Source organism: Hyperoodon ampullatus (genome assembly GCF_949752795.1).
Source record: "Hyperoodon ampullatus genome assembly, chromosome: 12".
Taxonomy (NCBI): domain Eukaryota; kingdom Metazoa; phylum Chordata; class Mammalia; order Artiodactyla; family Ziphiidae; genus Hyperoodon; species Hyperoodon ampullatus.
Window position 1 is genome coordinate 7,159,265 of NC_136925.1, and position 26,180 is coordinate 7,185,444.

The 26,180-nt window shown below is 38.3% G+C and overlaps 1 protein-coding gene across 1 annotated transcript in view; it reads left to right on the forward strand.

Annotated features, from left to right (window-relative positions):
• COL12A1 (collagen type XII alpha 1 chain) overlaps positions 1 to 26,180 on the forward strand; it is a 115,269-nt gene that overhangs the window by 68,435 nt on the left and 20,654 nt on the right. Inside the window, exons 39-53 of the mRNA XM_079716122.1 lie at positions 1,610 to 1,729; positions 3,051 to 3,197; positions 4,428 to 4,544; positions 4,694 to 4,840; positions 5,372 to 5,446; positions 9,858 to 9,997; positions 11,929 to 12,052; positions 12,218 to 12,361; positions 14,115 to 14,279; positions 16,513 to 16,551; positions 16,647 to 16,785; positions 19,991 to 20,133; positions 20,464 to 20,573; positions 24,373 to 24,522; positions 25,937 to 26,014. Of these exons, the coding sequence (XP_079572248.1) occupies positions 1,610 to 1,729; positions 3,051 to 3,197; positions 4,428 to 4,544; positions 4,694 to 4,840; positions 5,372 to 5,446; positions 9,858 to 9,997; positions 11,929 to 12,052; positions 12,218 to 12,361; positions 14,115 to 14,279; positions 16,513 to 16,551; positions 16,647 to 16,785; positions 19,991 to 20,133; positions 20,464 to 20,573; positions 24,373 to 24,522; positions 25,937 to 26,014 (1,838 nt within the window). The remainder of the gene's footprint in view (positions 1 to 1,609; positions 1,730 to 3,050; positions 3,198 to 4,427; positions 4,545 to 4,693; positions 4,841 to 5,371; positions 5,447 to 9,857; positions 9,998 to 11,928; positions 12,053 to 12,217; positions 12,362 to 14,114; positions 14,280 to 16,512; positions 16,552 to 16,646; positions 16,786 to 19,990; positions 20,134 to 20,463; positions 20,574 to 24,372; positions 24,523 to 25,936; positions 26,015 to 26,180) is intronic.

The window sequence follows — 26,180 nt, forward strand, 5'->3', positions numbered from 1 at the left end:
GGTCCACTGAAAGAAGGAAAATGAGACACAAATCTGCATATTTTGCTTTTCTTGAGAGAATTTTATTCTTTGGAAAACCACTGCTTAGTCACTGAATAATGTTTTAGTTTGGATGGTATCAGTTAAGGCTGTAGCTGTTAACGCAGTCAATTAAGTGTCAGCAAAAAAGACCCCATCACCATAGAATCTTAAGTCATGAAAAAGAAGCAAGATGATTGGTAATCATCTTCTGTCTTTACAAATTTAGCTTTTCTAAAAAAATTATTTTTTCTATTGTACTAATGGATTACCAGGGTTCAGGCCCCTTTTCTATCCTGCGTGGGTGGCAGTTTCTTATGGTTTAGATCAAAAGTTCTCTAATTTGGTTGCTGGAATCATCTGAGGACCTTTAAAAAGGCTTACACCTGGACGCCACCCCGAGAGATACTGATGTTAATGGTCTAGAAGTGGTCCAGACCTGCCAAAGTTCTAGTGCGCAGCCGAAGTTGAGAGTCCCTGGCTGAGCGTGAAGGTGGGCTGGGCCATGGGTCCGCTGGGTTCTGTTACTGGGAGACATGGGTAAGACTTTTCCACTTCGTTCAGCAAAAATCCACTTAAGTGACATGATTTCAGGCTCCTTGCTACACTTAGTTGTCCAAACTCTTTTTCTACTTAAATGATCTTGACAACATTACAGGATTTGGGAGAGGTAACATTTGAAAACTCCTGAGAGAAAAGCAGGACCAGAGTGTTTCAGCTCAGTCTTTGGAGGCCAGGAATTTGTATATTTATTGACACCTGTTGTCTACAGGACTGAGTCAACACAGGCTCCATCTAGCGACTCAAGATGATTTTAATTTAACAGCCTCCCATTTTCACTCTTCCCTTAGGTTTCAGAATATATTTTGGTATTTTTCTGGAGGAAATGCTGTATTTCAGAATTCTATGCTTAATCAAGAACATTCAAAAATCTCTACTAGATCTTTAGTTTTCTAGGAAGGGCCAAAGCCACTTCTGGCTTCTCTTGTAAAAAAGTGTTTGAAGTTAAGTCCTTATTTGTGTAATGCTGTGAATAATAACTCAGTGGCTGACTAACAGGCTACCTCACAGCATTGTTCTAACAGGGGATAGAGTTGGGTAGTACTCTGGAGGTGTGAGGATTTACTCTAGGTTATGTTGGTAGAGGTAATAGTGGTGCTGGGGAAGAACCTCGTTTTGGTCACTAGCTAGCTGTGTGGTCTTGGGCAAATCATATCTTATTTTTGTGGTAAGATGGTTGGATTAAATAGTCTGTAAATAATTTTTTTTGGCTCTAACAATCTGTGATCTATAACATTCAAAAAAATGGTATGAGATCTCTTTTACTTTTTATAATTCTGAATCCAGTTCTAGAAATCACCAGTTCCTGAGTCCATTTGATTTGCTGTTTGAATTTGGAAAACTACTAAGCTTTCTGTTGAACATTTTAATACCTTTTAATTGTTCTCTGGAGTGGGACAATATGGGATATTATTAATTTGCTCTCATGAGGCTGCACTGTCAATATTCATGGTCAATACTCATAAAGTTCTGTGCTCTCTCCTCATTTGTCAATAAAAGGTCAGTAATATGTGCCAATATTTGTTTTCAGTGGGATTACTTCCTCCTCAGAACATACACATCTCAGATGAATGGTATACGAGATTCAGAGTGTCCTGGGATCCTTCACCATCTCCCGTTCTTGGATATAAAATTGTGTATAAGCCAGTGGGTAAGGAAGCACCTTTATCATCTTAGAAATGCATTGGAGGGTTATTTGTGCATGAGGGTGTTCTTTGTTGCATCCCCCATGATTAGATTCTCCTGATATCTCAGTTATCACATCAAGTCCTCTCCTACCAGAGGTAACGTTTCTGGAAATAGTATTTAAGCCAATGGTCTAAAGTATCATTGTTGCTATGGGTTTAGATGCAACTCCCATTAATCTGCATGACTAAAATGTCTGATCTGGTTCATAAAATTGCACAAATTGAAGCTGTGTTCAGACAACCTATATGTTATTATGATTGTGAAATAATGAGTACTTAATTAGTATAAACTTGTGTATTTTTCCCATTAGGTCAAGGTATTATTCCATTTGGGGCATGTGCATCTTAGTTTATTCACGACAGGCTTTCTTTTGGCTTCCCACTGACACTTTCACCCAAATGGATATTCCCTCTATTAAAATATTCACCATCTATGTTTCCATCTTCTGTCTATATGTTTAGCAAAATGGAAGCAAAATACTTTTTTTTTTTTTTTTTTGCGGTAGGCGGGCCTCTCACTGTTGTGGCCTCTCCCCTTGCGGAGCACAGGCTCCGGAGCACAGGCTCAGCGGCCATGGCTCACGGGCCCAGCCGCTCCGCGGCATGTGGGATCCTCCCAGACCGGGGCACGAACCCGCGTCCCCTGCATCGGCAGGCGGACTCTCAACCACTGCGCCACCAGGGAAGCCCAGCAAAATACTTTTATAGTAAATTTGCTGGGGTATCTTCCATGCACCCAGGAAGGATGTGAACTAGAAAAAAATAAAGGAGAGAAGGCAAGTGTAAGGATATATGAGCCTGTGTAAGAAATGGAGAGGGAACTTCAAGGTGGAGGACTTTCAGTAACCACACTGCATGGAACGGAGTGGGAGATAGACGTTCTTAAATCATCTCTACAACAGAAAAATGTTAATTGAGCACCCAGTATGTACAAAGCACTATGCTGGCAAACTGGAGCTTAAAGAAGAGGCTTGAGAGTCTAGAGTAGTTGATGGTGTGATGATTTATTCGTTAAAGGAACATTAATTACACACATGCTACATTCATTAGTACACATGCTAGCTACTGTGCTATGCTTTGAGAATCACAAGGAAAAGGATTCGGTCTCTGCTCACAGTTTTGTATTCACCATGTAATTCAGCATGTGTTACGGGGAGCACGTGCATAAGGGCTATGGAATTAATGGTGTTCATACTATCACTTGAGTATAAGTTATTTGATTTTAAGAAAAATTTGAGACTAGGGATGGCATATTTCTATGTATTTTTGTGATTGTTATTAAAGGTTCCAGTGAGCCCATGGAGGTCTTTGTTGGAGAAATGACATCATACACGTTACACAATCTCAACCCCAGCACCACCTATGACGTGAATGTTTATGCTCAGTATGATTCTGGACTCAGTGTCCCTCTGACAGACCAAGGCACTACATGTGAGTCACGTAGCTTTTTGTGGTTGTAAGAAAAAGTGTAGTATAAATGACCAGGTCAGTCTGTTTTAATTTTCTTTCTTTCTTGTTCTTACGCATGTTTCCTCAGCATTGAGTAGGTAACTCTTTTGTGTCCAGCTAAACAAATACTTATGTCATATAATCAAGTATACAAAATGTATAATGATGAGATATGTTTGTTTCATAGAAAATACATTTTGAATTTTAAAAGATAAAAATTATAAAAATTATGATTTTATCCACGTGGGATACTATGTGGTTTTTCCTGACATTCGATGTTAAACATATATTACCTAAATGTATTGATCTAATTGAAAGTGTTCACATAAATGCCATGATGACTGATTCAGCTTGCAGATAGAGTTTGTTGTCATCACGTGCTTTAATGGCCATTTGAGGACTTAGCAGATAGCGTTTCAGAAAACTTTTTTTATTATGTTTCATGAGGTGTCGTTGACATTCATTGTGTTGAGAGGGGCTATAGGCAGACCTCGTTTCATTGCACTTGGCTTTATTGTGCTTGGCAGATGCTGTGTTTTTTTATAAATTGAAGGTTTGAGGCAACCTGGCATGGAGCAAGTCTACTGGTGCCATTTTTCCATCAGTATTTGCTCACTTCATGTCTCTGTGTCACATTTGGTAGTTCTTGCAATATTTCAAACTTTTTCATTGTTATTATGTTTGTTATGGTGATCAGAGATCAGTAATCTTTGATGTTACTATTGCAAAAAGATTACAATTCGTCGGAGGCTCAAATGATGGTTAACATTTTTTAGCAATAAAGTGTTTTTAATGAAGGTATGAACATTATTTTTTTAGACATAACACTATTGCACACTTAGTAAACTATGGTATAGTGTAAACATAACTTTTATGCACTGGGAAATCAAAATATTTGTGTCACTCGCTTTATTGCACCAATATTTGCTTTATTCTGGTGGTCTGAAACTGAACCTGCAGTATCTCAGAGGTACGCCTGAATGTGGATTTTCCTTCCCTTGAAAATCAGTCATAGAAAGGGAGGTCGGTTTTGACAATACCATGTTTTCGTGTTTGTTTCATGTATGTTTCTTATGAAGAAACAATGTGAGACTTTAGACATTATTTTTTTCAGCCACAGTGGAGGTTTTAAAATTGTGTTGTGATTAAAAGTATGCTTTTTTTGCCTTTATTTATGAAGTAAATCTATTTCTTTTTGTCCTTCTTTTGTAGTATATTTGAATGTGACAGATCTGAAAACTTACCAGGTCGGGTGGGATACATTCTGTGTTAGATGGTCAGCTCACCGGGCAGCCACTTCCTACAGGCTAAAACTAAGCCCTGCAGATGGTACGTGTGCAAAAAAATGACCTGGAGCACATAGTAGCCACACTTAAAACTTCAGTAAAGGTGTCATTCTATTTATAAAATGATGTATCAAATGTCTTTAAATAGAGTTACTGGTGACACTGGCATTTTTCCTCTGTTGTCCTAATCAGGAACAAGAGGACAGGAAATTACAGTGCGTGGATCAGAAACCAGTCACTGTTTCACCGGCCTGTCACCAGACAATGATTACGGCGTCACTGTCTTTGTGCAGACACCAAATCTTGAGGGACCAGGTGTCTCTGTCAAAGAACATACTAGTAAGTGTTTGAGTAATCTGGGGAGTCTCTGTAAGGCTTCAGAGTAGGATGCTCTGGGTGTGGGAGACATAAGTGACTCCTGTGTGACACTTCTTCTTATGAGCAGCAGTAGTGACATGATGGCAGGTCCTTGAAGTGGCGTCTACAGCTGGTTCAGCACCTTTATCTGCAGCAGATCCGTGCTGCCCTGTTAGAGTTGGTGTAATTGTAAGGAAAGACCTAAAGGAGGGAGAGCTGACTCTAGCTGACAGTGAGAAGGTGAACACGTATCTGTATTAGTGACCTTTGCTCATCTGACTGTATCTGAAGGTCTTACATTCTCCCTTTGCATCTGGGCTTCGCTTCGTGCTACTGTAGTCAATGTTGAGTGACTACCAATGGTACCAATTTTGGATAAGATAGGATTCCCAGTATGTCGGTGCCCGTGACACTTGATTTGTTATCGAGGACTTAAATGGCTCTTAAAATTTACCTTCTGAGATATGAAATGTACACATGTTATGTTTTTCTAATTATTACTTTTAATTCTAGCTGTAAAACCAACAGAAGCTCCTACAGAGCCGCCTACACCTCCTCCCCCTCCCACAATTCCACCAGCCCGGGAAGGTAAGTACAGCTCTTAGGCAATGCATTCAGCTGATTGGGATTGATGGCCTTCTTACTTATGCAGTTGATATAGAACATTTCTGACCTATTATTCCTGCTAAAGGGTTTGTCAATTTCAGGCAAAGATTACCAGTCATTTGCTCTTCTGCTCCAGGCCCATTTTAGTGTGAATAAAGCCAGTCATAGGGCTTCCCTGGTGGCACAGTGGTTGAGAGTCCGCCTGCCGATTCAGGGGACACAGGTTCGAGCCCTGGTCTGGGAAGATCCCACATGCCGCGGAGCAACTAGGCCCGTGAGCCACAACTACTGAGCCTGCGCGTCTGGAGCCTGTGCTCCACAACAAGAGAGGCCGCCACAGTGAGAGGCCCGCGCGCCGCGATGAAGAGTGGCCCCCGCTTGCCACAACTGGAGAAAGCCCTCGCACAGAAACGAAGACCCAACACAGCCAAAAATAAATAAATAAACAAACCAATGAACCGACATTAAAAAAAAAAAAAAAGAAACAGTAACATCCCTGAAAATCTCAATCTAAAAAAACCAGTCATAAACCACTCTGCCTCTTCAGCTGGCACTCTGTTTCCTCGATTTTGCAGATGAAGGTCCAGGGGTGCCTTAAATAATCCATTGTCACATGGCGGGCATTTCCTTCTTGTGGGTGCTGGCATTAACAGGCACTGGGAGCCTTTTGGGCTAAATTTGCAGTGTAACCCCTTTGGCTTTGGAATTCCTGACTTCTGACCTGAGAAGCGCCCTGGATTACGCAAAGCTAAAAAATTTCCATTCACCAAAGTTGAAGACATAATTGTCCCTTGTAGTGAACTGGTAAAAAGACATAGACTGAACTATTAAGATTGGTCTCTCAGTAATTTGGGGCAATGCTCAGTGCTTCATCAAATTAAATTTTAGCTAATTAGCTACTGATTTATTCTTTTCCCACATTCTGTTTCCAACATTTAATTGAAAGTATTTTTCTTTTCTCTTAGAAGGCTCTAGAATGTTATGGCTTTATTAAGCCTATTAAAGAAGTAAAATTAAAAATTAAAAGTGTATTATTATAGGATAAAATAGTAATGTATTTCTCTAGACTGTTGAAAGGAATTCAGTAAATATTTTTGGCTTAAAGACATGTTAAGCAAGACGAAAAGACAACCCTCAGAATGGGAGAAAATATTTGCAAACGAAGCAACTGACAAAGGATTAATCTCCAAAATATACAAGCAGCTCATGCAGCTCAATATCAAAAAAAACAAACAACCCAATCCAAAAATGGGCAGAAGACCTAAATAGACATTTCTCCAAAGAAGACATGCAGATGGCCAAGAGGCACATGAAAAGATGCTCAACATCACTAATTATTAGAGAAATGCAATTCAAAACTACAATGAGGTATCACCTCACACCGGTCAGAATGGCCATCATCCAAAAATCTACAAACAGTAAATGCTGGAGAGGGTGTGGAGAAAAGGGAACCTTCCTACACTGTTGGTGGGAATGTAAATTGATATAGCCACTATGTAGAACAGTATGGAGGTTCCTTAAAAAACTAAAAATAGAACTACCATATGACCCAGCAATGCCACTCCTGGGCATATACCCAGAGGAAACCATAATTCCAAAAGAGACATGTACCACAATGTTCATTGCAGCATTATTTACAATAGCCAGGACATGGAAGCAACCTAAGTGTCCATCAACAGAGGAATGGATAAAGAAGATGTGGTACGTAAACACAATGGAATGCTACTCAGCCATAAAAAGGAAATTGTGCCATTTGCAGAGGCGTGGATGGACCTAGAGACTCATACAGAGTGAAGGAAGTCAGAAAGAGAAAAACAAATATTATATATTAACGCATCTATGTGGAATCTAGAAAAACAGTACAGATGAACCTATTTACAAAGCAGAAATTGAGACACAGACGTAGAGAACAAACGTGTGGACACCAAGTGGGGGAAAGGGAGTGGGATAAATTGGGAGATTGGGTTTCAACATATATACACTACTATGTATACAATAGATAACTAATTGAGAACCTACTGTATAGCACAGGGGAAAAAAAAAGAAGGTACAATCTGTTTGTAGGGCATATATTAAGTTTACCTTAAAAATGCATTCCACTATACAGTAGGTGCAGACAAAAACTGTTTGATTCCACTTAAATGAAGTACCTAGAACAGTCAAATTCGTAGAGTCAGAAAGTACATTGGTAGATGCCAGGGGCAGGAGGGCATTGGGGGGTGGGGAGGGGGAATGGGGAGTTAGTGTTTAGTGGGGATGGAGTTTCAGTTGAGGAAGGTAAACAATTAGGGAGATGGATGATGGTGAGAGTTGCACAGCAATGTGAAGGTATTTAGTGCCACTGAACTGTATAGGTAAATGTGGTTAAAATAGTATGTTTTATATTATGTGGCTTTTACCACGATAAAAAACATTTTAAAAAATGGATCATAAACCCACATATAATAATTAATCTACAAACCTTTGTGTCTTTGTGACCTGAAATTAGGCCAAGATTTCTTTAATATCACACCAAAAATGTGAGCAAAGAAATCATTGATAAATTGTACTTCATCAAAATTAAGAACTTCTCTTTGAACAACATTGTTAAGAGAATGAGAAGACAAGTCGCAGATGAGCAGAAAATCTTTACAAATCACATAATCTGCTAAAATACTTTTATCCATATTACATAAATAATTCTCAAATCACAGTAATAAAAATACAAACAACCCAATCTTAATAAGTGAGGAAAAAATTTGAAGAGACATTTTACCAAAGAAGATATATGAATGCTCAGTATCAGTCACTAGAGACATGCAAGCCAAAACCACAATGAGATACCACTACACCTATTAGAATGTCTAAAATTAAAATGACCATGTGTTGGCAAAGACGTAGAGTAACTAGAACCGTCATACACTGCTGGTGGGAATGTAAAATGTATAACTACACTGGAAACAGCTTGGCAGTTTCTTAAAGTTGAACATAAACCTATGGTACCACTCAGTCATTTCATTACAAGGTGCTAAACCAAGAGACATGAAAGCATATGTTCACACAAAGACTTCTACATGAATATTCATAGCAGTTTTATTTGTAAGAAAAAAAAACCAGGTAATTGGAAAAAAACAGGAAATGACCCAAATGTTCATCAAAAAGTGAAATAATAAGCAATAATGGAATAAATGGAATTCTTCTCAGCAAGAGAAAGGAGCAAGCTATTGTTAAATGCAACAGCATAGATGAATCTCCAAATGATGATGCTGGGTGCAAGATGCCTGAGGAAAAAAAAAGATACTGTCTGATTCCATTTATATAAAATTCTGGAAAACGCAAATTAATGTATCATGTTAAAAGGAGATCAGTGATTTTCTGGGGATGGGAAGGGGTGTGGAGAGGACTGACAGGGAGAGACTATTATAAAAGGACACCAGTGAACTTTTGGGGGTGATGGATATGTTTGTTACCTTTTCCGTGGTAATGACTTACTTCTCTGGTGTATTTGTATTCCACAACATATAAGATTGTGAATTTTGAAAAAAAAAAGACATGTTAAGGTTTTTTTCTTAATAGGCTTTATTTTTTAGAGCAGTTTTAGGTTCACAGCAAATTTGAGCTGAAAGTACACAGAAGTTCCGACATGCCCTGCCCCCTCACATGCACAGCCTCTCTCCACTCTCAACATCCCCCCTGCCAACCTGGAGTGGGACGTTTGATACATCCTGTGAACCTATATTGGCACATCTTTATCACCCAAAGTCCATATTTACATTAGGGTTCATTCTTGGTGTTATACATTCTACATGGTAAGTTTTTATCACTAAAATGTTAAATTTTTATTTTCAGAATTTTTAGCTTTCAAGTCTGAAGATTCTGATTAAAGGTGTTTATTTTATTCCATCCCTTCCCTCCCTCCATATGATTCTAGTGGCCTAATTTAAAATGAAAAGACACCTTATCTACACCAAGTCTTTGATAATTATATACAAAAATCTCCAAACCCACTGAGGGCTCTTCTTAAGTTCTGAGCATGGTTGTTTTTTCACTTGATTTCCTCCTTAATTATTGTTTGAAGCTCCTTGAAGAATCCCATGAGGAGGGAGCATATGTTTGCAGAAGGACCAGATGGAGTAACTCCAGAGCAGAAATTGAGGGCCAGTTAGACTAGCGCTTTTCAGACTTCACTGTGCACGTGAATCATCCGGCACCTTGCTACAGTTGATTCGGATGCAGGAAGTCTGGGGGTGGGCCCCAGGACTCTGCATTTCTATCAGGCTCCCAGGCGAGGCCGTTGCTGCTGAACCACACTTGGAGGAGTAGCAGGGTGTTAGATTACATTTCTCAGTTGTGTAACTTCACTTAAATGAAAGAATTCATGAGATTTGGGGCTTCTTCTGTGTTTTTCCCCCAGTGTGCAAAGGGGCCAAGGCAGATATTGTATTCTTGACTGATGCCTCCTGGAGTATCGGGGATGATAATTTTAACAAAGTTGTAAAATTCATCTTCAATACTGTGGGAGCCTTTGATGAAGTCAACCCTGCTGGAATTCAGGTGGGTGTTGTTTCAAAGGTTATTCATCTGTAATGTCTTGCTATTTCCTTCAAACTTTTAAGTAGAAAGGCTTTTCAGTATAAACTCCAGTTTGACTTTGTTATTGTCTCTTTCCTTTACACATAGACTTTTGGGAAGGACTTGGGTGCAAATGATAAATAAATAGAAGAATAAATATTCCTCTAGGTATTCTCTTGGCTAGATGATATCCCTGTTGCAGAATTTAGGGGAGTCTAACTCTAACTTGCTGCTTACATCTTTTGACAATGATACATTTTCCTAAAAGGTCATTTTATGTTCTGGAAGTTAAATGCATTGTGATTGTTGTACCCCATTAAGTCAGGAGATTCCATGATGGATAGTAACTGGAGGGTGTGTGTGGAACCCTCCTGCCCCCTCTATCATGACATTGCAGATATTACCTGAACCAGAAGAAGAAAGGCCATTGTTAACTCAAAGGGAAATTAATTTGTTTTCCTACAGTGATAACTACCAATTATCTTGCTTTGGAATCACTCCAAATTTATTGCTTTTACTAGAGTGGGAACTTAGAAAAATTAATCCTTCCATGACACACCTCGAAGAATAATTCCTCACTTAGCTCTGACCTACCAGTAAAACTGAGAATCTGCTCCACTCCCAACATACCCCTGGACTCAGGGCCAGTGGCTCTGTTACTTACTACCTGAATTCTGCAACCTTGAAGACCCACTTCAATTCCACCCTTTCTGGAGAGGCTTCCTTGATAGTTTTAGGCATTTCAGACTCCTGAAGGGTTTTGTCTATGTTGCTGTTATGGCACGTATCTCTTTATATTGTCATAATTTGTGTGATTCTCTTCTGTCTAAATCATTGACTCCTTAAGGCAAGAGACTGTATTGTATGATTATTTTTCTGAATTCTCTTTCCCTTCCCATTTCTCTTGGTGAATTTTCTTCTTTATTTAGGCAGGTACATCTTAGAGATGTGATGAAAATAAGAGATTTTTACATAAACCACAAATAATTTGATAAACAAATCATGTCTTCTTTTATGCAGTGCTTTTTGGAATTTCATAAACAAATCATGTCTTCTTTTATAATGCTTTGTGGAATATATTAAATTTTAAATCCCCAAATAATTCTGTGGATGTTATTCCAACCCAAGAAGAATAACATGTCAGGCTAGTTACAGTCTTAATTTAAAGGGTGAGCAAGTAAGCCTTTTTTGAATTTTAGAAATTAAGATTTCTGATAAAAAATAAGAAAAAAGCTTCCATATTTTATTAACTTCTATGTGCCAGCTACTTTGTATACATGATTCTCATTCCTTAAACTGGCCATAGAAGTAAGTATAATTATCTCCATTTTACTGATAAAAAACGAAGGCCCAGAGATGTTGGGGACCTACCCAAAGTCACAAAGCTATTAACTGGCAGCGCTAGGATTTGAGCCCATTGAATCCTGACTATAAAGCTTTTATTCTTTCCACTAAATCACACTGTCACTGAATTTGTGATGAGTGCTGATTATTATCACACACGTGCCATTTTTATATTACCATGAAGAATAGACGTGGTCAGTGCGAAGGGTCAGTTGTCTGAGAAGCAATTGCTTAGCCAATATTTGAGCTCAAGATGGTATGTTCTCATTTTTAATCTTGGAATCTCACTGCTCTCCAGTTTTACCCATCCCTTCTTACATCCTAGAGAATAAATACAGTGCATGTACATTGTTAATATCAACTACTGACCCTTTCACTGAAGATCAGAAATTAGAGAATTTAGTGAGACAATAGTAGTCAGTGTTATAATATTAGCTATAAAGAGCATAACATATTCCGTCAGGTCCAATACACTTCTTTTTCCCATTATGCAGCTAGAAGAATCACTTGACAATTGAAACATTAAAAGAGGTGACTTACCCTCACCACCAAACCGCCTTTCCTTTCAGGTCTCATTTGTGCAGTACAGCGATGAGGTCAAGTCTGAGTTTAAGCTGAACACATACAACGACAAGGCCCTGGCCCTCGGGGCCCTCCAGAATATCCGGTACAGAGGAGGAAACACAAGAACAGGTATAGTTCATCAGCGTGTACATAGACCTTTACCATCCAAAGCCTTTGGAGTGATAGGCGGAGTGTAACTCTAACATTCAATTGCTTCTCAGTTGGGCGTGGCTAAGGGCACTTGGATAGTTTTCACTGAGATGACACTAAAGTGTTCCGTGCCACATTCTATAGGCAAAGCTCTCACGTTTATCAAGGAGAAGGTCTTGACCTGGGAGAGTGGTATGAGGAAGAATGTCCCCAAGGTGCTGGTTGTGGTCACAGACGGTCGGTCACAGGATGAGGTCAAGAAGGCGGCTTTGGTCATCCAGCAGTCAGGTAAGAAAAAACATACATTAAAAAAAAATTTTTTATTAGAGTATAGTTGATTTACAATGTTGTGTTAGTTTCAGGTGTACAGCAAAGTGATTCAGTTGTACATATACATATATCCACTCTTTTTTAGACTCTTTTCCCATATAGGCCATTACTGAGTATTGAGTAGAGTTCCCTGTGCTATACAGCAGGTTCTTATTAGTTATCTGTTTTATATATAGTTGTGTGTATATGTCAATCCCAATCTCTCAGTTTGTCCAACCCCTCCTTACCCCCTGGTAACCGTAAGTTAGTTTTCCACATAGCGCAAGCATAAGTTTGATGCCTAGTGATTGCACTCATTATTTTCACAGTTTCAAACATCCAGGAATGATTGCAAAAGACCCAAATTAGTGATTTTACTTTAGTTTCTGTTTTACTCTGCATTCTGTACCCTTCTAATGTTAGTTTACATTTCATCATGGAATGGTTTGATAATTGCTCAGAAATGACATGGTGTGTTCTTTGTATAAGACGTGCCTCAAGGTCTGTCCCCTATGGTGGCTGGAAGCCTACACAACAGCAGCAATGGGATGATCCTCAAGCAGGCTTCCTGCCATAGCATAAATGAATCTTGATACTGGTTCAGTCCTATGCAAGGAGAGACATAGGTTTAGCATGTCCTGGCAGATGCAGACCCTAAACAGATTGCTGGAAGGTTCACCACAAAGGAGCAGAGAGACCTCAGGGAGATATTGCTGGTGTAGATCTTGTCAATCAAACATGCTGAAAGCCTCCTTGTTACACTGCCCTTTGGATTAGTTATTCAGGATGATTAGAGATGAAACTAAGTCTTTATAGTTGCATTAACACCCCAATCCTTCAGGCAGCGTCCAAGGTGGATATATTTTAGAGAGAATTCTACTCTATGCATGATTTATTGTGGTGTAAATTGTAAAGTACTTCGTTACATGGAATTTGTCATCTGCACATACATGGGTCTTTGGCTAAAAGTATGAGTCGTGATTAGTGCTAAATCATACTGTCTTCTTACAACAGAGATTGTTCTATGTACTGATTTTTTTATAAGTTGTTGCCATTATGTTATGTACTTTGAGCAGATTCCTGTATATTTTAGGCTCCTTTGTGATTTAACTTTGGGGTTATGAATGTTTGCTTCTCAAGTTACCTTATTTATATCTAATTATGTAACTAATTCTACTGTTGAATTAAGCTTTTGGAGGGAAAACTTTGTTTATTTGTATTAGCCTAAATAAGTGAAAGCTTATTGCTAGTGGGAGTTGCAGATTCCATTTTAAAAGTGGTCAAAGTGCTGACTTTGAGCCTGAGTTTATTGAGTATATCAGTTTCAGGAATTCAGAGTTTAAAATGAGCCCATTGTTGGTTTCTGAGGCACATGAGCTTGAAATGTTAATGTTGCCTAAGACAGCTGCAGAATTAATGGGTGTATTAGGACTGTGGATGTGTGGAAGGAAATGAGTACCACGTTAAGTCATTCTGCTATTAAAATGTTCATCTTTTAATTGTTAAGACTTTATTTTAGGAAATCCACTTAATTGAATTTTATAAGCCAGAAAATAGGAAGACCTGGGAAAAGGACATATTCATTAAAGAGAGTTTATGTCAATTAAAAGAACTTGTTGCATTAGCTGAGAAAATATGGCATCATTTCTGAGAAGATTTTATTTTGAATTGTTTAAACCATAAAGGATGGAAAAATGGATATGTAATTCTCTCTGTAAACACTGCTCTGCAGGGTTCAGTGTCTTTGTAGTTGGCGTGGCTGACGTCGACTACAATGAACTTGCCAACATAGCCAGCAAACCAAGCGAACGGCACGTGTTCATTGTGGATGACTTTGAATCTTTTGAGAAGATAGAGGACAACCTCATCACATTTGTCTGTGAAACTGCCACTTCAAGTAAGTCATGGTCCACATGGATCCATAGTCTCAGTTGTTTTGAAAAAGTAACTACTGAGTAGACCAGGGGTCCCCAACCCCTGGGCCGTGGACTGGTACTGGTCCGCAGCCTGTTAGGAACCGGACCACACAGCAGGAGGTGAGTGGCGGGTGAGGGAGCGAAGCTTCGTCTGTATTTACAGCCACTCCGCATCGCTTGCATCACCACGTGAACCGCCACCGCCCGCCTTCTGTGGAAAAATTGTCTTTCACGAAACCGATCCCTGGTACCAAAAAGGTTGGGGACCACTGGAGTAGACCATTCCCTATCCTATACGAGATCAAGTCCATGCATAAACAGATCCTGGGAAACCACTTGAGAACCTGATGAATCACTGTTCCTACTGAGATCATGCTAACTGTTTGCTTGTCAGAGGTCCATTTTTAGCCTTGAAGATGTAATGTTCCTTGTATGGAAATAAAGTGTTTGAATATATCCTTTTCCCACCATCCCAATGCCTGTGACATTTGAGAAAATTAATCTTCAACTTAGAAATGCATTTATAGAAGCATTCCGTGGGATGAAGGTTTTTCCCTGTTAGTAATCAATTGGTATTTGTTCCGTCAACATCCGTGCTTCAAGAGAGCCACGAGAAAACTGACCTGTGTGAGTGTGCACTGTAGAAAGTCACTTGGTTCCCACTTGTTTACTTGGGTGCAGATTTTTCATATTATACTGAGACCTCAAGCTCAACTCTTAAAATACAGTGAAGGACAAAAATTGATGATTTAAGTTGGTTTTTTCCTCTTCTCCATCCACGAACTCTGATTCTTGGGGTCTTAGATTATGGAGACAGTTGCGTGGCTGGTCTAGACCCCTGATCCCAGGCAGGGCTATGCTTTTTAAGTGTTACGTTTTCCCTTAGTAAACATTATATTGAGATCTCAGAGCTCGGGTTAGAGGCGGCAGTAGTAAACAAACGTCAGTGGCTTACTGTAAAACTTACGCTGAAGCTCAGAATGGAGTCGCAGTAGCGCAAGTGAGCAGGGAGCACCAGCTGCCCCTTCCATTCCACGAGGTCCTGGATGCAGCCCTGTGCTGCCCCAGCTCCAGGGCCCAGGGTGAGACCCCCTGCACACCTGCCACTGTGAGGTTTGGTGGCCAGCGTGAGCCTCCATGGCTTGGCAGGGAAGAGGACTGGGTGGCAACAAACTCCTCCTGCCCTTGCACAAATCTGAAGTTTCCTGGGAGAAAAGTTCTTTTTTTTTTTTAGATTTCTTTTTTTTTTTCACAACTCACATACACACTGTATTTTATTTTTACAAGAGATAAATAAACTGACACTAAGCATTGTAAATGGATGACCACAACAAAAGCAACAATGATTGCAATTACCAAACACGAAACACACTCATACTATGTCGTAATATTGACATTCGGTCCAGGAATCCTCCACTGTAACAGCTCCTTTACTTTGCAGTGAAAATTGATTTGTATATTTTTTGCCTCTGAGTCCTTGTGGGATTTTTTTTTTTTATTCAAACAGAAAGTCACAAAAATTATAATCATCCTCATCCGTAAAAGTTCTTTAATCTATTGAAAAACATCTATAAATTTCCCCCCTTTAATTCAATCTTATCATTCTTTTTTTTTTTTTTAATTTATTTCTAGCTGTGGTGGGTCTTTGTTGCTGCGCGCAGGCTTTCTCTAGTTGCGGCGAGCCGGGGCCACTCCTCTTTGCGGTGTGCGGCTTCTCATTGCGGTGGCTTCTCTGGTTGTGGAGCACGGGCTCTAGGGCGCATGGGCTTCGGTAGTTGTAGCACACGAGCTCAGTAGGTGTGGCTCGCATTCTGCAGAGCGCAGGCTCAGCAGTTGTGGCACATGGGCCCAGTTGCTCCGCAGCATGTGGGATCCTCCTGGACCAGGGCTCGAACCTGTGTCCCCCGCATTGGCAGGTGGATTCTTAACCACTGTGCCACCAGGGAAGCCCCAATCTTACCATTCTTAAGAACATTGTAAAATTCCAGCTGGACTGGAGAATGTCCAGAAAACATGGTCACACTGGTCAGTAGTATAATTTCACATACACGTGGAAAGTCTACACAAAATAATTTAGAAAGGTTAGATTGATATGTTTTATAAATGAATGAACAGGTTTGTTACTTGATGTATGTACGCAGGTGCTTTCTGTGCGTGTATAATGTTTGTATACCTTGTTGGTGAATCGTACTTAAAGAACACTGTACTTTGCAGGTTGTCCTCTAATTTATTTGGATGGCTACACCTCACCAGGTAAGCATTCATACTCGGGCTAATTTATTTCAGGATTTAAGCAATAAGATAATTAAAATGACCTCATTTCAATATATTTTTTTTCTGATATAAAGGTTTTAAGATGCTTGAAGCGTACAACCTGACAGAAAAGAATTTTGCTTTTGTGCAAGGAGTCTCTTTGGAGTCAGGGTCTTTTCCCAGCTACTCATCTTACAGGCTTCAGAAGAACGCCTTTGTGAATCAGCCTACAGCGTGAGTGTGACAACAGGATTTCTCTTTCTTACCACCGGCCAGATGCTTTTTTGAGGCTTGGAATCTTTGCTGATGTCTTAGAACCCTGGTATTTTAGAATTGAGTCCTATGGATGACCTGGTTTAGTTTTCTTAAGTACAGTTGGGTTAACTGTGTTCCATTGGGTCACACGGGAGACTAGGACTCAAGCTTGCTACTCTGAGACCCAAGAATCTCATCCTGTGTCTGCCATACGATGGATTACTGATCCTTTTGAATTTAAGTCTAGGATTATAGTTATGCTTCTAAGAGAGGTCGTTTAAACAGGGAGGCAACTTCTTCTTTTGAACATTTCTCCCTTGGTGCAGAGGGACTGCATGGAATCAATGCAGAATGAGAAGAGGAATTCTCCCCAGTGTTTCCGACTCCACAAGATGAAAGACTGCAGTGGCCTTGCTTGTCCATGATCTGTGATCTGACAGGCAGCAATTAGTTTTTTTTTTAATTATTTTCTTTTCTTTTTGCGGTACACGGGCCTCACACTGCTGTGGCCTCTCCCGTTGCGGAGCACAGGCTCCGGACGCGCAGGCTCAGCGGCCATGGCTCACGGGCCCAGCCGCTCCGTGGCATGTGGGATCTTCCCGGACCGGGGCACGAACCCGTGTCCCCTGCATTGGCAGGCGGACTCTCAACCACTGCGCCACCAGGGAAGCCCTTGACAGATCTCTTTTTTAAAAGGCTGAGCAAAAGAAGCTAAACGCAAAATAGTATATTCCGTGGTTCCTACTATATAGAGTTCAAAATCAGGCAAACTAACCTACGGTATTGGAAGTCAGGATAGTATAGTTACCCTTTGCAGGGAATGGGGGAAGCTGGACAAGGGTACATGGGAAGCTACTAGGCTAATACAACGGGTTATGTCCTATTTCTTAATCTGGATGCTGGTTAGATGGGTGTTTTTGTTGTTTTTTTTTTTTTTTGTGGTACGCGGGCCTCTCACTGCTGTGGCCTCTCCCGCTGCGGAGCACAGGCTCCGGACGCGCAGGCTCAGCGGCCATGGCTCACGGGCCCAGCCGCCCCGCGGCATGTGGGATCTTCCCGGACCGGGGCACGAACCCACGTCCCCTGCATCGGCCGGCAGACTCTCTACCACTGAGCCACCAGGGAAGCCCAACAGTTAGTTTTTATTGGCTCGTGCTCTGGCAATCTGTTGGGTAGCTCTAGATGTTGGTTATTTTACTTGATGAAAGTTTGTACCTGGGTCCAATAACCAAAATATGTACTTTTTATTTATTAGAATGAAAACACTTGAATGTCAAAAAATATGTGTTTGGCATCTTATGGAGGAAAAGAACAAGAAGAAGTAAAGTTTTCCGAAACTTAGGACAGGGTCAGACAGTGAGGCCTGAAATTTGAAATGCTCTGAGAAAGCTGACGGAAAATTCAGAGTAAAACCGAAGCTCAATTCTTTTAAGGAAGCACAGATTGTATTGTTGTAGTGTGGCCACACTGTGAGTTTCTAACTCTTTTATGGTTGACCACACTGGTTCGCAGTTTTAGGTTTATCAGTGAACCTAAGTACCCAGCATTTAACTCTGTCACCTCAAGATATGATTCCTACATTTTAACTTAGGACATCCCACTGTCCTCTTAAGATTCAGAACTTGTGGCTGAAAGAGGCATAAATGCAATTAAAGAATTTTTTTCCTAATCACTCATTAACTAAAAAAGGAGAAAAATGGGCTAGGTGAGAAATGAATTAATATGGAGAAATTATTTTTAATGTGGAATATTATGAAGATGGTCAGTTTATGGACATACAAATGACATCGTGTCAGCTTGCCCAGCACATATGCTTTAAGAAATAGGGCATTACAGAGTATTGAGTAGAGTTTCCTGTGCTATACATATGGGAAAAGGATCTAAAAAAGAGTGGATATGTATATGTATAACTGATTCACTTTGCTGTACAGCAGAAAGTAGCACAACATTGTAAATCAACTACAATAAAAATTAAAAAAAAAAAAAAAGTAGGGCAGCATTATATTCCAGAAGTACTAGCAGTGTGGTACTAGGACACGAAACCTCAAGAGACAGTCTGTGCCCTCTGTCAAAATCCACGGAGGAGTTTCTTCTCTTCTGTCCAAGAGCTGATTTTTTTTTAAAACATCTTTATTGGAGTATAATTGCTTTACAATGGTGTGTTAGTTTCTGCTGTATAACAAAGTGAATCAGCTATATGTATGCATATATCCCCATATCCCCTCCCTCTTGTGTCTCCCTCCCACCCTCCCTATCCCACCCCTCTAGGTGGTCACAAAGCACTGAGCTGATCTCCCCATGCAATGTGGCTGCTTCCCACTAGCTATCTATTTTACATTTGGTAGTATATATAAGTCCACTCTCTCACTTCATGCCAGCTTACCCTTCCCCCTCCCTGTGTCCTCTAGTCCATTCCAAGAGCTGATTATTAAACCCCTTTTCCTACCTTCAGGAAGATAGTGCTATTAAATGGTCTCAGACAGAAAACCATTAATTCTGCTTTAGAGATTCCCCCAGAACAATGACTGACTCAATTCTAGAAGGACACATGGGGCCATATTTTACTTGTAACAGCCTTAGAGCCAAGAAACATTTCCTTTTAATTGAATCACAATGTACGTGGCCATAAAATCTATTATTGGTTTTGTTTCGGGGAACATGTGACCTTCTGGAGATTATCTGATTTACTTGATTTTAAGGGAGGACTAGGGAAGTGTAAAAACTATTAGATCTAGGGAGGGCGCAATTAAAGCCTTAAGCCATCTTGCTTATGGTCTCATACCCCTGCTGTTGGAAATTAAATATATTTAGTAAGATTTACTCTCTTTAAATTACATCCCTAGATACAAGTTTTATCACCCTAAAATCATTATATAGTTTTATAATTATCTATGTGCTTAGAAAAAATGATTTATTAACAGTAGGATGAAAGACCATTTGGCAATTTCCCAGACTTTTGTAACTTTATCGGATTATAAATCATCTATTACTGCTTACATAATGGGTCTTTAGTGTTTGCTATTTTGAGGTCATTCTTAAATGTTTCCCCTTCTAATATGTAGCCACATTATTATAAATGGCTTCTAATACTACTCATGATGAGATTCTAGCCCAAAGATTTAAAATATCCTCTATTTCTGGTGAGAAATCCTTATTAATGAATTAATTTTGTTTCATCCAACAGAGATCTACATCCCAATGGCCTCCCCACTTCGTATACGATTATATTACTATTCAGACTTCTCCCAGAAACTCCCAGTGACCCTTTTGCAATTTGGCAGATCACAGACAGAGACTTCAAACCGCAAGTTGGGGTGATTGCAGATCGTAAGGATAATAATTTATCTTATTTTAAGGCACATGCATGCATATTTTTGATTATGGTTTTCCTTTTCTCTTTCTTTAATTACTTTCTGGAGATATATATATATATATATATATATATATATATATATATATATATATATATTTATTTACTTGATTATGCTTTTATGTTTAATGTTTAAAAAATATATCAGTAAATATTTGAATTATATTTTATCTTAACTGAAATTATTAATTTATTTTAGAGAATTCTCCAACAAGAATTATTTGTTAATACTTTCAATACAGAGTGTCCATGCATTTGATTTAATAACAATTATGTGTTGATTACAGCTTCCAGCAAGACATTATCATTCTTTAACAAGGATACAGGGGGTGAGGTGCAAACTATTACATTTGACACAGATGAAGTGAAGACATTATTCTATGGAAGTTTTCATAAGGTAAAAATGTAAGATTCTAGAAAAATAAATAGTTATAGAAAAAAGTTATTTGTAGAAAAAAGTACATGACTTAAAATTTAAACTAATTTATTATTATGTCATGTTAAACTGGTAGAAACATAGCCGTGTCTTTTAAAAACAATACCTTATTTCAAAGAATTTGATTAATTCAAAGAAGGAAATTTAAAACAATAATTCTACTAACCATGAGATAGCTACTATTAACATTTCAATGTATTTTCAATGCTAATGTCTTTTCAGAATATGAGCCATGTAGTATATACAATATTGTATGCCCATTTTTCTACCTACCATTTCATTTTGAACCTTTATGTCATTTTGTTTCAAAAGCTTAATTTTTGTGGATTGTATTTAATTGATCAAATTATTTATTCTTTGATAGAGAATAGTAAGCTGCTTCTGCCTGCTTGTTTATTGAAAAGTTACAAACATGCCAGTCCAAAAGTTATCATTAACTATCAAAATAATTAAGATAACTGTTTACTAAATTAACTTCTGCATGAACACACTTACAACTTCTCTAAAAAAATCTTATTAAAAGTTCTAAGATAAATTCTTAGGGGATTATCTATTCTTGATGATCTTAATTTTTTTTATCTCAACATCGAGGATAAATAGAAACTTGCTGTCAGGACAATTAACTTACAGATAAGAGTGCTGAAGTTGGCAGCATTAGAAATGAAAAGAACCGTCTAGGTTAGGAGTGGACTTTTTAATGGAATTTCTTCATCCACTGGATCAAGTTAACAGGAGGAAGGCTACTTGTCATGCAAGTGGTCTAAAATTTCCCCAGCATAGCGCTCAGAAAGTTAGTCCCCATACTCAGAAGACAAATATTTCTAGTTCAATGTGATTCTCAAGTGAAAATTGAAGAACTACCCTGTACTTGGGTAGATTTAGCTGAATTTCTTGCTGATTCTATTCCTGAGAATCTTGGCTTCTTTCTAGAATGTTTTTCTTATTCATGAATCAGATTCTTGGTGAGGATGGCAAGGGACTGTCTTCATGAGGCTTGGAGAGGCCTCAGCGTGCACATTAGTGAGAAGCAAAAATAATGATGGAAAAACAGAGATCTCTGAGAATGAACGCATATTTGCTTAACAGTTTACAGACTTTCCTGGTAAAGTGCAGCAAAATAAATGCCTTATTGGGAAAGCAGATTCTAGACAAATATTACTGGCTTCAACTTCTCCTTGTCTGATAATAGATGTTGAATCTGGCAAAGTTCTTATGAACTTTTTTTTGGGCTCATTTATACACCTATTAAACTTACACTTGAGTAACTTGCCCAAAAAGACTATTTTATTTTTCTTCCATACCCACTGAAGATATTAGAAATTCAGCCCTCTATTAACCAACTGATAACCATTTAGGAACTATTATTAATAATATAACTATTATTAATTTCCAACTTTCATTGAATGCTTCAGTTTACTGAGCAAAATAAGACAATATTTGAAGAGGTCAAGAGTGACAGTCATTAATTTTTGCAAATCAAGATAATTATTTTTTGACATTCCCTTCTTAATTTGGCTTTATAGAGAGAGGTATTTGTATTCTTAGGTTTTACATAATGCCTCTTCTTTCCTGTTCTCACAAGCGTTCTTTTCTCCTCAAATTCTCTACCTTCTTTTTTCATAATGTCTTTCTTTGTTTTTAGTTCCTCCTCTACTTTTTCATTATGCTGTTTTCCCTCCTTCATTCCCCCACACCGTTCTTCTAACCTACTCTCATTTATCCTATCTATTCAAGTACCAAGTGCGATCACTATTGGCTACTTACGTTCCACTGATCCATGGATTCGAACACTCTTCTCTCATTTTCCATGTAATCCGGGAACTGAAGTTCTTCAGTCCTTGAGATAAGAACAAGTAGTTCCCTGATAGCAGCAAATTAGTGAGAATAACATACAGGGGGCTCTTGGGAGAGAGGGGATAGCTTAAGTAAGGAATGGCAGACAACTACTGCTTCTGGAGAATTCTCTTGAAGCGTTTTCTATGTCTTCATCCTGTTGTAACAGATGACATAAATTCAAGAGAGAGATTTCTAATGAGACAAAGAAGTGGAATAGATGACAAATAAGGCTTTAGGGAATGGGAGACCTTGGGGAGGGTGATGAGTTTACAAGGGTGTTCCTATTTCTTTCTACTGGTCTGTGACTAACAATGCTTCCCAGTTGGGAAAGAGTCCCTAAATACTTGGACAATGGTCTCCAGATAAAAGCCGCTATGAAATGTAATTATGCATGTGTTTAAAATGCAATGAAACACACTGAAGAGATTGTAGCAAAATATATTTTTAGCACGTGTTTCTTTCTGGTTAGCACTAAATAACACTGAATGAAGTGTATTTGCAATCATTTTGTTTCAAAAATTGAAAGTTTTGATTTTGAAATAATTTTTCTGGATACTATGATTTTTCAAATAGTTTGTGAATGTTTGCTTCTGAGATTGTTCATATAAGAGCCAACAAATAAGTTTTAGTTCTTATTAGATAATAAATATCTTGGGAATGTTTGTATGGTGTTCTTCTTGAATTCAGTATTAGATGATTGCCCTAGGGGTATTTAAAATTATTTTTAGTAAGCCATATATCACTTTTATATAAAAGCAATATATAATTCATACTTAACACTTATAGATGCACTAAATTAGTGTTTTGGTGGTGATTCTATGTGGCAAAAATATTTACTGCTTAAAAAAATCTCTAGAGATTGTCCTTATTCTTATTTACTCAAAACATTTAAGGGAATTTCTGTTCCTTAACTTGGAGCCAAACTTTTCAAAGTAATCATCATGGGCTTACTTGAGTATTTGGGCTGTGATAAGTGGAAACTATGAGCATAACTATAAAGTCAAAGATTACCCACAGCCATTCTTTACATGACTGAAATACAGATGTTTTCTTAATTATCTGTACTAATAGATTTTTTTTAAAGATTCTGAGCGTCTTCAATATCTGATAAAAAGTAAATCAACAAGATTATTTTCTTATAAGGAAATTGAATCTTGAATCTATTGATTTCCAGAGCTGAATCTCTATAAAAGACACATGCTAGCTCTTTCCTATGTTAGGTATCTACATGGTGTGTAAGATCTTTTTGGCAGGGATTAGGGACTAACAAATTAAAATTTGAATTTAGCAAAATCAGTGGAAGACATTTGAGGCTCCTTTGTCCTGAGTAAAATAATATATTAATGATTTATTAACTTATATTTGAATAGTTCATTTTTTGTAATTTATTCTTAAATGCTTACTATAAAATATTGGCTCTGTTCCCTGTGTTGTACAATATATCCTTGTAGCTTATTTTAAACATAATAGTTTATACCTCTTAGTCCCCCTACCTCTATTTTGCTGTATCCCTCCCTGCCCCTCTTCTTCCCTCTCCCCACTGGTAACCACTAGTTTGTTCTCTATATCTGTGAGTCTGCTTCTTTTCTGAATAGCTCTTTATAGTTTACAGAAGCATCTCATCTACTACAATATCTCTGGCCATCTCAGGAAGAGTACAGAGTGGGGAAAATAAGAAATTATGCAAGTGTATAATAGCTGAAGGAAACTGAGACCCAGAAAGGTTAAGTGGTTCATTTAATTTGATGCTGTTAATAAGTGACATTGACACGGCAACCCGGTGCTTGGATTTTTAGTCCAAGCCTCTTGATTTGGGACGAGAATAGCTTTAAGAACACATTTTTTAAAAACTGTGATCTGAAATATGTAGGAGCCAGATTGTTCTGGGTAGAAATTTTGTAATGGAAACAAATGATCTTTTTAGGTTCATATCGTAGTGACCTCAAAAAGTGTTAAGATTTACATTGACTGCTATGAAATTATAGAGAAGGACATCAAGGAAGCTGGAAATATCACAACTGATGGTTATGAAATTCTTGGAAAACTACTTAAAGGGGAGAGGAAATCAGCCACAGTAAGTAACACATTTTTATTTTTCTTGGTATCTTGTATTAAGATTGAAATGACATTTTTAAAAGTAATCAGTGAGGTTTTTTTCCTCAGTGAGTTTTAAATTGTTTCATTTCTTGGTTAGATTGAAACGCTGGAAAAGTTACACTGAGAAAATATGCTACTGACAAAACATGATAATGTGCTTTACTGCTAGAAACAAATTAAGTTGTCAAGGCACCAGAGAACATCATGTAGTCGACTTGAAACTGAATCAAACTGGAGAGTACAACACAAATAGTTGCCAGGATAATCAGTGAAATCTAAACTAATTCATTTTTTATTCTTCAAAGGTAGTAACTGTTAATAAAAATTTGTGCACTCAGGACACTACGCGTTTGTGGACACTGGCTGTGACCGTCACAGACTTGCTCTCCCCTCACTGGGGGGTCACATCCGCCTCAGAAGGAAGATGAGTGTAGTCGGTCAGCCACCCCTCACTCACAAGTGTCACTGGCTCAAGTTGGAGGTGGGGGCTTGCCAACCCTTTTACAACACTGTTTAGTAGTAAAATTTTAAACCTAAGGATTTCACTGTACCAGGCTAATTAAGTTCATATTAAATGTTGACCGATAATAACATTGTTCTAAAAGCAAGACTAATATCCTTGGCTTCTATTATTTTTAAAATTGCATTTACTGAATGTAGCTTTCTTCCACGGACAGGATTTTCTTCTTCTTGATTCAAAAGTGAAATTTTTATTCCACAATATAGAACCAAAGAGTGCAAATTTAATATAATTGCGATTAAAATCATTTATTGAATGTTGGATTTGATATTTAAATAGAACAATTACATTAGGTTTATAAAAGAATGGCTGTAGCTAAACAATCTTTATCAAAAGAGCTCTTTTTCTTTAAATATAGAAAGATAGAAAATATATATTATATTGAAATAGTTAAGCTGAAGGTAATCATAAAATTATCAGTTAGCCCCTAGGTAAGAATTTATGAAAAGAGGGGTATCAATTTTAGAATAAGTGAGGAATATTTTTTTAATGTTACTTTTCTGCAAGGGTGGACTTTTAAAAGTTGATTTAAATGTGTGTAGTCTTCAAATTCAGAATTAAATACATTCTTAATTTTTAAGTAAATAAAGAAATTAATGTTTTCTTAAAAAAACCCGAAACTCAATCAAACATTTCATTTTAGCCAAGGAAGTGGATCAGAAGTGGGAATATCACGTATGCATTTTGCTTTACTATCGCTTTCTCTCAGGCATAGGTTTTTCTGTTCTTATGAAGTAAGGATCACATTGCTTTCATTGCCTGTTCCCTCAAGAGAGTCTCTGTGAGAAGTTGGCAGAGGTTGAAATGTGGAAATGTTAATATGAAATGTTTTCACGCATCTTTAGCTCATGGTGCTGTTGGTTGTTTGCAGTTCCAAATCCAGAATTTTGATATTGTCTGCAGTCCAGTGTGGACCAGTAGAGACAGATGCTGTGATATTCCTTCCAGGGTAAGTAAAACAGAATGGAATTCTGTGGCGGTGTTAATAGTCCCCGAGGAAGAAGGGATGTGGGCGTGGATGGCTGGGGAGAGGAAGTAGCCCTCTGCAGCTGCATCTCCGGGATGGAGCCAGGGACACGCAAGGTGTGCGTGCTCATCAGCGACCACAGCTCAGG